Raw genomic sequence first — 14,881 nt, 5'->3', positions numbered from 1 at the left:
AGAAAATGTCATTGAAATTGTGCTGAAAATGGAATGTCTTAAGATAGCAAAAACCTTTACTTTTAACATCACTTAGGTTGTAAAGCAATTTTTCTGTTTCTGGTTGCATTCTCAACAAGTCGGTCAATAGCGTCCAGCGATTCTTGACTGTTCATCGTGGCCATTGATCTTTTTATATCAGGGCCTTCTTCTTCCACGATTGGCACGACTTTGGATTGGCAGTAAAGCATAAACAGTTGTGGTACCATAAGCAATGAGAGATTAATACCCCAGAAGGTAAACCAGTAAGATGTCTTCTGTGGTACTCGCAGACTGTAAGGCGTTCGGTAATGCAGAGAGGATCCAATGTGAGAGAATTGGGCTTGAGCTGCAGCGCCGGCATGGATGAACGAGAAATCTATGACCCAACTAATTAAAGATGTTTGTGTCGATAGAAGGAAGACTATCATGGATATATAATATGGCAAAAAGTAGAACAGATAAACCAACATCTGGAAAAATAAACACACAAAAGAAAGACTTAAAAAAAAGGAAACATGAAATAGCTAAAGCTAGTTGCATCATAAACTGAAATATGTAACACATTTTAGCAGCAAGTAGAAGAAATAACAGAGCAACAGATTAAATGTCTTGTAATCTTTAGTTATATATGAAGATGGTGAGCTGACAGTATAATTAGCGTGCAAAAATGGAAAACGGGCATTAAACGATGATGATGATTATGAAGGAAATATAAAACTCTGTGAGATAACTTACTTGCATTTTAGGGAAAGCTGAAGGGTCCATCAAATAAGGTTCCATATTAATCAAGTAGGACTTGAAAATGTGGTCTCCACCAAGGACAGCCTTTAGACCAGAGAAAGAGGGAAAGAGAAAAAGAAATAATATACATGCAATTGTTAGAAACATGACAAGGAAACAGATAAAGCAGAACAAAAAAAAAATCGATTTCAAACTTTAGCACAAGGATAGCAAGTTCAGGCAAGGGGATAAATCATGAACCATACCATCTTGGAAAACCAGCTACATTCAAACCACAGTTGATAATATCAATGAGGATAGTAGGTAAGGAAAGTGTCCAGCGATGAGGTAGAAGGCCAACAGGCAAAGTCAAAAACATCTACTGTACGTCTGCCATGGCATTTATTCCACTTTCAGATCTGATGTCCAAGCTTTATGTGAAACACTGATTTAGAGGCAATGGTTGTCCAGTTGGATACCAGTGACTAGCTATTTTTGCCTTAGAGTGAATATTGAAAAATTATTTAAACATAAATTTACTTACAAAAGCACGTAAAACTGCAACAAAACTTGCACCCAAGAAATAGATGAGAAAAAGGATAGCTTTGGGATCTTTTTTAAGAAATGCCTGTAAAATAAAGAATTTTTGTTAGACACAATGAATATATCATGGCAATATTTAATTTATATAATGCTGCAATCTCTCTTGTTAAGATTGTTTCACAAGAAACAATCATAAAATTTGTCTCAAAATCAAATATGTTGCATTTAAGAAATTAAGGTATTTCACTACTAAACAAAGATGATACAAGTTCAAAATTCAGATATCAACATGAAATTATACCCTTACACAAACTTTACTCTGCTGGTTTCAATCAATCTAGCAACTCCACAAATGGTTTAAGATGTCTATTAGACTCCTTCATGCAAAACTCTTAACTAAACCCCCTTTTTTTTAACCCTTTAGCATTCAGGTTACTCTTATTTATTCACATTGTTTTGGATTAATCATGCATCATTTTGTAGTTTTGAGATTTTGTTAATATGGTTGGTTATTTTTAGAATTACAGGACAGATACAAGAGGCTAGATCTGACAAGTTTAGAGATAAAACAGAATATTTTGGACAGATATGGCCAGTTTAAATGCCAAAAGGTTAATAGCTCAGTCAAGAGGAAGAAAGGCAATGACCATGACCTTTTTCACAGCTTCTGAGACTGGTGGGAACAAATTATCCTTGGATTGAAGACCTATCCCAAAAGTTTGCAATAAAATAGAGGGGTCAGGTCGTGTCAAACTAGACGGTCTATGATAGCAAGGATAGAATTATGTAAAATGATGAAAAAGAGGACAGAAAATAATTATGGTAATTAGAAAACTACTAAAATCTATTATTATTAAGACAGTGAGCTGAAGGAATCATTAATGTGCCAAGCAAAATGTTCAGTGGCATTTTGTATGCCTTTATGTTCTGAGTTCAAATTCCACTGAAGTTGACTTTGCCTTTCATCCTTTCAGAGTCAATAAACTTTACTGCACTTCCTCAATTACTGGCCTTGTGCCAACATTTAAAACCATTATTATTATTATTATTATTATTGAAATTATTACCTCCGCCTTAGTGAAGGCATCTTGTTTGTTTGTCTGTGGACAAAATATCTCAAGAACTATTGGATGGATAAAGTACCAGTTGAGTATTGGGGTCAATATAATCGACTATCCCCCTCCCCCAAATTCCAGGCCTTGTGCCTATAATAGAAAGGATTATTATTATTATAATTATCATTATTATTATTATCATTATTATTATTTAGGAAGCCAAACCTCTCAGATGAAAACTAATTATTGTCAAATTAGGAATTAATGAGAATGAAATAACAACAGAGCAATAAGCATATTACACTTACCCATTTTGAAGATTGATTGCCATCTGTGTTAAGTACTTGAACACGTGGTCGGTCCTGAAGCAGATTGACACCGACCCAAATTGGAATAACCAAGTATGGAACATTCAAGAAGATTACCCACTTTATGGGATATTTACCTGTGAATAAACAAATTTAAAATGATATTTAGATTTTTAATAAATTAATTGAATGCCACCAAATAAGACTGACCTACACAGATTAACAAAATTTAGAGCTTTGAGGCAACCAGTGAAAAGACTTGTTAGTAACATCTAAATCAGACATTTCGAATCACACTACCTGAAACCTTTTAGTACCAGGCTACTTCAAGGGGTTATGGGCTAATCCAAAATCCAACCAATGACTCTACTCAGAGACTGGGAAGCATCCTGTTACTTGTATGATTCGGGAGTGTCACCTCAGACTGTTTGATCATATTGCTTGGTTTCCCAAGTTGGATCTTGCATACCATGTTCTCTTCTCTGGTAATCCAGCTGGTGGTGATAGCTCATTCTGCTCAACCACATACCACATGGTCATGGTAGACGAGGAAGTATCTTGTGGAGATGGGAACTATCTGGGACACTGCTCAGAGGGTTACCAAGCAGATACTGAACAGATACCAACAAATGGTGTGTGCAGTAACATGATGCAACAGCACATGCCTCCATACCTGTCCTGACCTGACACTTTATAAATTCTAGACCTTACAATTTATAACAAACTTTCATGGCAACCATACATTTTTCACATAGTTTTGTTGTTTCACAATAGTTAGACTTCCTTGTCAGAAATGTTTCGAGACCGCAGCTCATGTTTCAGAAAGTACAAATCTGTACTATAGTAGCATGCTACCCACACATACAGTGTTCCATCTACATTCACATTCTGAGTAAAAAGAAGTGCTGGGGCGGGCGGGGGGAGACATGCATTTGAAATACAAGTTTCCACACACCAACATATCACAACCCCTGACCCATTCTCACAATATGTCTCTTATTTGTCGTTTTGACTCCGAATGCAGTTTCCTGATGAAAGTTATAGCAGTTTGAATATGATTGATTGAACTGTGATTGTTCTTTCATGATGGGAGTTACAGTAGATTGATTATGATTGATCTTTTATGATGAGAGGTACAGGAGATCAGCTATGATTTTTCACATCCACAAAGAAAAGAAATATGAAATGAAAGATAAGTAGCTTAAATAGCAATAGATAATAAATTAAGTTTTTATAACTTTACATCCTTGTACTGTTTGTCAGAAATGTAAAGACAATACAATTGACTCCATTTCTCTTACATTACGAGCTTGAGAGGAAACAACCACTTTGTACTTCATGTGTATATAAATTTCATCTATTGGGTTGGCAACTAAGTTCCCACCATTTTTTAAATTGAAAGTTTTTAAAAGGTTTAATAAAAAATAACAACTAATTAATTAATAATGTATTCACCCTTGTTGTTTACAACTTCTTCCCAACGTTCAACAAGATTTTCAATACCTCATTGGTAGAAATCACCCAATTTCGGCTCAAAAAATTGATCCAACCAAGCTCTCAATTCTGCATCAGTATTGAACGAAACTTTGCGCATAGCATTTGAAAGAGACCAAAAGAGGTGGAAAGCCGTTGGTGCCAAATCAGGAGAGTATGGCGGGTGTGGAAGCACTTCCCAGCCATGCGTTCGAATGGCTTCCTTGCTCATATTGGCGATATGAGGGCGGACGTTGTTGTGCAGCAGAAGAACCCCACTCTCTCTCTAACTAAACACAGCCAATTTCTTCCAGAGAAAAAGTGGGAGAAAAATAAAAGAATCAACCAGTCAAGTACTTAACTGGTACTTTACTTACTTTATTTATTGACCTCAACAGGATGAAAGATAAAGTTGACCTAAGTGAGATTTTAACTCTGAGCAGAGCAAGCCAGAACAAATATAGCAAAGCTTTCTAGCTGATTCTCTAATGACTTTGCCACGGAATGGTCCTGTACCAGTAATATACTGAGTTGAAACATGAAAGTTACAGAGTTTAAGAACAGTATAAAATTTTAGTTTCTAGTTAGGTGCAAGTATAGTTGTGTGGTTTTAGGTTCATTCCCACTGCACAGCACCTTGGGCAAGTGTCTTCTATAGCCCTGGGCCAACCAGTCTTGTGAGTGGATTTGGTATGTAGAAACCGAAAGAAGTTCATCTTGTGTCTGTGTGTGTGAGCGCGCACGCACCTACCTGCCTGCCTACCTATGTGTGTATGTATGTATCTGTCTGTCTCTTTGTGTGTGTGTGTGTGTACGCATGTGCATGTCTCCTTATCATGACATCATGCGATGGTTCTAAATTAGCATCACCATCATGCAAGAGATGTTGCTTGTTTCCAATCTTCCATAAAAGATATGCCTAGCCATGGGGAAATATGACCTGACTTAGCAACCGGTAAGGGTTGGTGACTGGGAAAGCATCTGGCCACGGAAAGATCTGTCTCGATGAATTCTGTCTCACCCATGCAAGCATGGAAAAGTAGACGTCGAAAAGATGACGACAACAATAATGAATACACTGAAAGGAATACATTTTCTTCTTTCTGCTCTTCATCTGCCAATCACACTCCTCCTCCCCTTCCTTCTCCTCTTCCTTCTCCTCCTCCCCCACTATGTTCGTCACAACTTCAATCATGACAGGAAATCAAGTTTACTTTTTTGTTTGAACTGACAACTGCAACATCAACAACAGGCGCAGCTGTGTCTCTTATAAACAATTTTGTCTTCTGGCCTCTACTTTACCAATTAGAAGGAATGCAGGATTTAGACATAACAAAATTGCAACAGAAAAGAAAAAGGTCACTTCTATGTCTATGTAAGCAATATTCCTCAGGTCAGTTAAAAAAAAAAGCATATGTAGAACACAATATACATATATAAATATATGTGTATATTTATATACATATATATAACAACCACATGTGTGTGTATATGTATATATATGTATATATATATATATAACACATGAGTGTTAAAGGATACTTTTGTGTATATATTATATATATATAAATACACACACGAGTGTGAAAGGTTACTTTTGAGACAAGTTTAACCTGTTCTCTATACTAACAAAAGGTTGTTGGTGCTGTAGTTTTTGTTGAAGCTCAGATCTGCCTTGATACAGCTGACCCATGTTCATATGGTCAAAGGAATTCAAACCATAACCATTCTATATTTTCCAAGAATACCCAGGACTACAGTATTGTTGGTTCTAATAAGGGTCATGAGCACTGTTCCTTCTCTTCTGATATAAATAAATACCACTCTCCAAAACAGGACATGCTAATGTGTTGATGTTGTTGTTTAGCCCCAGGTAAACCCTGAACAAGCAGACCTATGCTCAAAAGTGTCCCAGAAATAGCAATTTTCTCTATTTTACCCAGACACAATACATCTAGGTTCACATTATTCAATGTGGCATTCTTGTACAAGACTTTCTAATACTGCCTGCTAAGTAAACTGGAACCAAACAAAAGAGCCCAGAGACTTAACAAAATTTCTATAGAAGACTAATAAAGATATCAGAGCCAAGTAATTAGCAATAAGTTGATTGGTGTCCTCAACACTGATATCAATGCTGAGTACATCTAAAAATATATTATTCATAGAGACATTAAGACACACAGACACAATCACAGAAACATGCTCACAAAAAACAGATATAATTCATAGAAACAAGTAAACATACTCCTCACACACACACACACACACACAAAAACAGATGTACACACACACCTACATACTTACCAATAACACCTCCAGGAAGCAGGATGAACATACTATGAACAATAGAACCGACCCAATACAGACCAACTTCTCGATAATTCTGACTGGAATATATTAAAAAAATATACATTAAATTATCTCTCAGCATTGTGTGTACATGTGTGTGTATGTGTGTGTGTGTGTGTGTGTGTCAATGTATGAAGATAGGCAGGCAGGCAGGCAGGCACACACACACATACACACACAAAATACAAAACAAAACAGGAAAGTGTAGTCAAGTATTTGTGCATGCACGTGTGTGTGAATGAAATAGACATACACACAGCAAGCAGGAAAGTGTATTGCTGTATCTGTATGTGTGTGTGTGTGTGTTCAAGTGTGTTGTACCATATTTCATAATTCAGAATTATGGCAATAATAATTATATGCTGTACTTATGTTCCAATAATTCTTTCTAATTTTGCACAAGACCAGCAATTTTGAGAGGAGGAAGAAATCAATTTCATAAACCTGGTGCTTAACTGCTACTTGATATATGGATACCAAAAGGATGAATGGCAAAGTCAATCTCAGCAGAATTTGAACCCAGAATGTAAAGAACTGGAAGAAATGCCACTAAGCATTTAAAACAGCCATACCAGGCATTTAAACCAACCATATCAGGCAGTGAATGAGCCATAAAGAGTTAAGAGTGTATAGGCAAGTGAAAAGTGTGTTGGTAAATTCCTGGAAGCATGGAATTTTTGTAGCACACAGTGTTCTGAGAACTAACGAACTGATATGGATAGTTTAATCTCTTTTTCAACAATTCTGAGAAAGGAAAAATGTTTGCTATTTTTTGATTTTATAACTGTGTTCACAGATGATAGAGACACTAGATTCAAAAAGGTGGTCAAAATTGTTGGAAAGATGGTGGATAATCTTGCAGGCTTCTACCATATCAGCTGCTAAATGTCAAAGCTTTAGTATTTCATTGTCCAGAGAAGCAACACATCCAAGGATATGGTAAATAACTAACAGAGAGTATTCATCTGATTTCACATCTCTGGATAGCTTCCAGTAGATCAATATTCTGAACAAGATGGAGATTCCAGAGTAGAAATGTAAACTGTAAGTGTGGATAGATGTACCATAGTCATACGAGGGGATATTGAAAAGTACCTGGCTTTGGGTGAAAGAAAATACAGGAGGATCAGTTAATTGTGGTTTTGTTCAACATATTCCCCTCTCAGATTCACACACATATTGCAGCAGCCCTTTAGTTTTTCTAAGCCCTGTAAAAGGACTAAGAAGGTTGGGCCTCCAGCCAGGACTTTTGCGATACCCTTAAAGCCAGGAACATTTCAGCGCCCCTTGTATGTAGCTTTAAATAGATAGCTGGATTCAGGCATAGTGTATCCAGAATCACATTATGTAATGTGATCTTCCATATTTTTTGAAAGATATTAGAATGTAATTTGAGGTGGCTGTTATTTCTAATCATTTAAAACCTCATTCATTATCTCTTTCAGTTATACTATTTGTATTGAATTCAGCACTTGATGTTAACAAAACATAAATTTTAGTGTAGTCACTATACAAAACGGTGAGCTGTCTTTAACCAGTAGCATGTATCTATAATTAGAGGAACTGGTTTGGGTAAGGGTGGGGTAAACTAGGCCATTTAAAATTAGGTGAACTATGCCATTTTATGTTTAGGTGTTTGCAGCCACAGGACATCTCGTCATCATCCTTATTCAGTGCATTGTAGCCATTAAGGACCATTCACCTCTTGTATTTGCAAGATTTGGGGGGTCAATTGTCTGCAAGGCATCACTCTGCAACAGATGTAACTCATTTTACAGCTGAGTGGACTGAAGCAACATGAAGTAAAGTGTCTTGTCCAAGGGCACAATGTGCTGCCCAATCTAGGAACTGAATCCATGATCTTATGACTGTGAATTGAATAGCCACATGACTTCACCATTGGACAGAATATGGTAGGGGTGGGTCAGTTCATCTTTTGTTCTTCTGATGCTGTTGCTTTCTTTCGGGAAGAAACCAACTGTGTTTAGACCAGCAGAGGGATGGACCTCCACCAAGTTTAAAAGCCCAAGATAAGCTGTATGGCACGATGGTCCCACTATTACTCCATCAGAAGCAGAATTCACACGAAAGGAAAGAAGGCTGATACGTTGGCCCCTCAGCTTGTTCCCTGGTATCTTATGCACTTAAGTAAATACATTTTCATACAGTCATTTAAAGGATCAGAGTTAGAGAGAGAGATTCATCAACACGTGCAACCATTCACAACTAGTGTTTCTATCAAATATATAAGGTTAATTCTTACTTCCATGATTGTGCTGTTAACATAACCAGGTACATGGCATAATGTGCAATGCCATCCCAATAACATATCATTGTGCCGTGAGAGGTTCTCAAGTAGGGTTCTCCTTCTCTTAAGTAGAATTCCATGAAGTCGTCAATAACGCCATCGTTTTCTAAAGCAATGATCAAATCAATTACAGAGCTGAATGTAAATATTCCCAAGACTGAAATAAGAAATTAAAAAAACCAAAAAGAATAAAGATTATAATTAATTTAAGCAAAACAAGAACAGTAAGAACTTTCATAATAGACTAAAACAACAATTTGTCTAAATCATAGTGGTTGTTATGGCTGCTGTGGCTTATCTTGTTTTGTTGAAGCTGATCAGGGAAGAGACTAATATCTCCCTGGACAGGATACATGTCTCTCTCAAATAGACTTACTGTCAGAGGAACTGAAGACAGGAACACAAAGTAGGATGGCTGATGAGAAACGTATTCACCAATTTCACCAGTGCAGGTAATTTTATCACACATGAAAGAAGGTGCACAGTAGCATTTGTAGAGATTCTGACAAAATGCTTAATAATGTTCAGTTATTCTACTTTAGATCACATTTGGTGAAAGAATGGCTAAAGAGACAGTGTGTATAACTTTGGTGGAGTAAATAACACAGAGGGTATTACCATTTGAAAGCACAGAGTGATGTAAATACCACAGACAGTATTGTTATTTGGAAGCACAATGTGTGTGTGTGCATACACACACATATATATATATATATATATATATATATATATATATATATATATTATGTGTGTGTGTGAGAGAGAGGAGTGCAGCTTCTCTCTCATATATTTCCTCTCTTATTCTCACTCTCCAAAGCTGACGTTGGAACTCAACACAACCTTGCGGTTTACTGGATCCTATCAAACCATCAATGCATGTCAGAATGGAAAGCGGATGTTAAATAACAATGATTATACACACACACATATATATACATAAATTTATATATGAAGAATGGGCACAATCAGCAAAAACACATAAAACAGATAATAGAAATTTTTTTTAGAATTTGAAAATTTAGTCTTCGTCAGCTACCATGCTAAGGATTCTGACTGTTTTGATACTTTTATATACATAATCAAGAAGAGCTACACAGTTGCTATCTAACAAACTCACAAAGCAGTCAACAAGATACTTATTGAAAATGCTTTGCATTGGGAATCAAACATTGTGATTTCCTGGTTTGCAAAGCAAAATGCTTAACCACACCATCATGTCTATACCTTTTACATTCCAAGTTTAAACGCCATACAAATAAACAGAATATATATATATTAGTTGTTGGTAGGGGCACCATATTTCATTTTGCAACCATAGAATACTAACCAAGTATATTAAAGGCTTAGAAGTCAATATTGTACCCCACCAGTGTTAGTAGATAAATTATTTCACTATTGAAAATTATCTCTACAGACATTCTACAGAAATTAGAGCCAGCACTGATCTGTTGCATTTCATATACAAACACATCTATGTAAACAATATGATTGAAGATAGAAAAATAGGCAATAGGTGTCTAGCATATTTCAGATCTTGCTTCTTCTTCAACACCACATCCAACTCATTGCTTAAATAGCCACCAAATATAGCAATGTAGCATAATTGGATATACCAATGTTACATAAACAGATACAAGTCACAAACTGGCTGTCATTATAATTGACTACATCCCTACCCACAAAAGACTGCTATAGAGAAATCAGGTCTCATTCTATATTTAGTATTAGACAAGTAAACAAAAGAGCCTCTATGCAGTCGTCTGTCCTATTAAAAATAACAGCCAGATCTCCAAATTGCATTCTACCAATTTAAAGAAGTCGATAGTGGACAATGCATGCCATGATGGTCATAAAGAGCTAGAACTCCTGTGACCAAATGTCTGTCTGTTCAATCAACGTTTACCTGGAGCTAAAACAACTAAGAATTTGGTGAAACTTGATTTACGTCCCACTTCTGTGTTTACTTGCTGAGTCTAAAGGAAGGTGCAGTGGTCATCGCATTTGAGAACCTTTCAAGACTGGTGAGATTAACACAATAAATACCTGCAGGAGAGATACCAGAACCCCAGTGTTCTAGGGGAGAAAAGACTGGGCATAGTGATTAAGGTAGGGCCTGGAAGAATGGACACAGCAAGGATGATGAGAGGTGGAAAGATAAGTGCGTCAACAGAACCCGAGTAGTTAAAGTACAAGACAAACCATCTGAAAGGGCTTTGTAGTAAATTTCATTAAAAAAATAATTTTTCTGAAAATTATGAGGAAGCAAATTTGGGCAGAGGCACACTTGCATAGGGATGGCTTCTTTTCATTTTAGTACACCAATAAGCTCTGCATTTCGTGGATAGAAGCCAACTAACGCGGCTACATGTGGTCGCTCAATATGCTAGAAATAGCAGCCAAATCCCAGTAACTCATACTCTAATGCCTTAAAAAGGGGATTCTTTGGATAAAATAGTCTTAATCAGGCAAAAAGATAGGTTAACCAATTGCTAGAAAACCTTCAATCAAATCTGTTTAATGTAGCTTGACTAAGGGGCTATCAACAACTTTTGGCTGACACAAACAGGAAAGTTATCAACATGTCAACCCTTTAATCAAAGGCGTTCGAACAACAACCTTAATTTCTTTTTTGGAACAGTGGATCTCATAGTACATTAAGCTATAAATACCAGCATGTAAATATAAGGTTGAAAAGCCCTTTGGGAAAGAAAAAGATTGAAGGCTCCCCACTGGAATACGAACCCACATCTGTAAACATGCCAAGCGTTCGATTTTATTGATTTTTCAGTCAGTATATGTAAGACTAAAGGCAGAGGTAAAGAATACGTACACCACCTGTTTTCGTGTAACAAAAGTCCCTAACCTTAATCCTAACCCTAAACACCAGGTGTACGCGTTTCTTACTTTCGACGGACTATCCAAGATATACTCTGTATTTGTTTTTAAGCAGAATACACTTTAAGGGATATTCAGTTGAATTTCCGAAGGAATCTGGTCACAGATTTGTAATTAACCTGATTCAGTGGTTGCCGAGGAAGCTTAGCTGAACTGATCGAAGAGCTGCAAGGGACTTAACTGTGTCTGTGATTAGCAGAGGGTGGAGAGAGGAAGTATATTATAAGTTAATTAACATTTTGACGGCAAAGTAAACAACTTTAGGAAGACAACAGCTGAAAGGGGTAAAACGAAAAAGATTAATAAAAATTACATAAAAAAGACGTTGATTGAAGTTTCAAGGTGACTTACCATAAAAGAAACGATCTGTAACATTTCGCCGGTTTCGTATATAGAGATATGGAATGCCAATGATAACAGAAAGGACGAATATACCGCAGAAAAGTATTAACAAAGGTTGTCGCACTGTGAAAATATTGTTTAGGCAATAAGAAGTGGGAATTGCCAGTAACGATGATAGAAAAACTATTGCCGACATTCCGAGTTGTTAGAGATTAACAGAACAAGTGGAAATATAAGCTTCTAGAATAGTTAACCCTGTCATCCAATTGACTACTGCGTTAAAATTATTTAAACTAACAGAAATCTTTTTCTTCGTTGATGTCCTTCCAGATATAACAAATAAACGTCATGTTGCATTTAGTTTTGATTTGCTGAAGCAGCAGCTTCTGGATTCATAAAGAAATAAGTTATCTCTCGGAATAGCAGTTTTAAGAAGTGCGGGTGAATTGGAGAGCTGAGAGAGAGAGAGAGACAGAGAGAAAGAAATAATGTGTATGAGAGAGGGGAGAGAGAAAGAAGGCGGGGCGAGAGATGGAGTGAATTGTAATTAAGGAAAATAGTTTTATGCTAGTGTGAATCTTGAGAGAAAAATAAAGACTCGTAGAGTATTTCAGAATTGCAAATTGGTTTGTTTTTGAAAGATCAACCCACTAGGGAGAGTAAATAGTGACATTTGCCGAGCTGTTTGAGGCAGCTTAAGCAACGCAGGATATAGGAAAAGCAGTTTTTAAAAGCGAATTGGTATTTTTGTATGAAATAGCAACAATTAAGTAACTTTTAAAAACAGAATAAATCTTTTTTTTTTTCTTTTTCCTTTTCGAGTCTCGATGCACTTGAAAATTACTAAACAATCCTCTCTTCAGATGTTCCGATTGATTGGTCAAAATTAGTTCAAAGTAGATACAATCGGCAATGCTACCTGACTGCAGTAGCTACAAGAATATTTCGTAACTTTTGAAGCTCATTATTCAAACACTTGACCCTTTAAAGTAATAAACATTGTATTACATACACCTGAAACGAGGTTATTCAATTGAGAGCAAGATCAAATAAAATTTATTTTTAGATATTTTTCCTATGTCCGCTGCCTGCTTATTTAAAAAAAAAATTTCAGTTGTGTTCTGTTTTGTCCAATTTTCTAATTTAATTTTGTAAAATGGTGAACTTATGTTAAATGCCTCTAAATACATATGAAAAGTATATAGAAAAGCAATTTTTCTAAACATTGTATTGATTTAAAAAAAACACGTTTATCTTTTAGTATTATTTTCAGAATTCTTAATAAAAAAAAAAGTTGACGATTTTATTATAAAAATCACCCATTTTCAATGCTGATTCTTTTAGTAGTTCAGCCATTGGGCCCTAGCCATGCTGGAGCACTACCTTCAAAATTTTTAGTCAATTATATATCGACTCAAACGTGGGGCTTAATTTATCAAATGGCTAGTTTTGCCCGAGTTATCTCCCTTCTACAGACCTTGATTATGGTTCCAAATTTTTGCACGAAGTCAGCAATTTTAAGGGGGTCGGTATATCGATTACATCAACTTGTACTTATTTTAGCAACCTCGAAAAGATGAAAGGCAATGCCGATCTCAGTAGAGATTGAACCCAGAACGTAAAAAGCCAGAAGAAATATAGACCTTAATACTACAAGGCAATTTACATACACAAACGCATATACGTGCATATATACATACACAAACCCTCTTAAAATTTAAAGTATAACTGTTAAAACGAAATACTTTTCTTTACAACCTTGCTATCGAGTAGGTGACCAGTCAAAATTTACTCTAAATTAAAAAGGGAAAGAGAAGATATAAATACGTAGATAAATACATACACAAGAAAAGAGAAACTGTGTACAGTTGTGGAAATTAGCTGCTCAGAGGGTGTTAACATAAAGCTAAATATCAACAAAAAAGAAAATACCCAGTGGCAGATGCAAGGGTATTGCTCTAGTTACCCGGGCAACATCCTTTATAGGTGAGCTGACACCAAAAGAACAGGGACCAAGGTTTATTTCCTGAAGTTACACAACATTTCTGTTTCATATGGATATAATCTGCTACAACTAAGTTAGAATACATAAAAATGGGTCCGTTTGTTACGAATTGCGATTCCCACTTCATATAGTATTTTTTTCGAAGCTTTTCGGCAACACCCAAAAAGAAATCCTGGATCCCCTCCACCTGATACCTACACTGAACTATTGAGGAATCTACAGCTACTCTATCCAGGTTACAAGTTCAGGTTAATACCGGTAATTATTGGGGCACTAGGATATGTGAGACACTGCTTGAATACCAATCTTCAATTAAATCAAAACTTTCATCATAAAATATTCTCTATAGTTTCTTCATTGATCTGCTGGAGTGTCTCTCTTCATGATATATTTACACACCATTCAGTTAGAGAGAAGAAATTATTGAAATTAGCCATTACTTATTTTGCCCCAGTTTAGACAACATTTCTTTTTGAAAATTGAAAATTATTAAATTAGACATTAGTGTGGGGGGAAAAAAATTGACTTGGAACCCAACAGAGAAAAGAATATTGATTGTTAAACACCAAAAATTATCCAAATATTTTATTAGTAACCTCAATTACAATTGGGTTGAAACTTAAGAAAAATTTCTTGAAAAAGAGGACCTGCCACCTGTTTCAGACTCTCTCAACTTCAACAACTATACTGACCAATTTTTTCTCTTAAGTGTAATGTAGCAACACAAAATGGTAATGCAATACTTGTAATGTAATAATATCAAACGGATAGGGAAAAAATAACCAAAAATCAGAAATTACTCATTTTGCCCCACTTACTAATATATATATATATATATATATATATATATATATATATA

General features: G+C 35.8%; 1 protein-coding gene across 2 annotated transcripts; it reads right to left on the bottom strand.

The window, feature by feature from the left end:
- Nucleotides 1-6: 6 nt before the first annotated feature.
- On the bottom strand, nucleotides 7-12,989 carry LOC106870784 (transmembrane 6 superfamily member 1). Of its 2 annotated transcripts, none has more exons than XM_014916981.2 (7): nucleotides 12,027-12,989; nucleotides 8,736-8,937; nucleotides 6,428-6,510; nucleotides 2,648-2,784; nucleotides 1,286-1,369; nucleotides 757-846; nucleotides 7-491 (listed from the first exon to the last, which is right to left on the bottom strand). In XM_014916981.2, exons 1-7 carry the CDS (start codon nucleotides 12,211-12,213, stop codon nucleotides 69-71), a joined length of 1,206 nt encoding a protein of 401 aa, XP_014772467.1. In that variant the 5' UTR covers nucleotides 12,214-12,989; the 3' UTR covers nucleotides 7-68. The 2 variants fall into 2 exon arrangements, with proteins under 2 accessions (XP_014772467.1, XP_052829282.1); XM_052973322.1 differs by lacking the exon at nucleotides 12,027-12,989 and adding an exon at nucleotides 11,685-11,812.
- Between the last annotated feature and the right edge of the window lie 1,892 nt (nucleotides 12,990-14,881).

Source organism: Octopus bimaculoides, chromosome 15 (genome assembly GCF_001194135.2).
Source record: "Octopus bimaculoides isolate UCB-OBI-ISO-001 chromosome 15, ASM119413v2, whole genome shotgun sequence".
Classification (NCBI taxonomy): domain Eukaryota; kingdom Metazoa; phylum Mollusca; class Cephalopoda; order Octopoda; family Octopodidae; genus Octopus; species Octopus bimaculoides.
The sequence above is the reverse complement of the archived record's forward strand: the minus strand, read 5'-3'. Positions and strand labels throughout refer to the sequence as shown.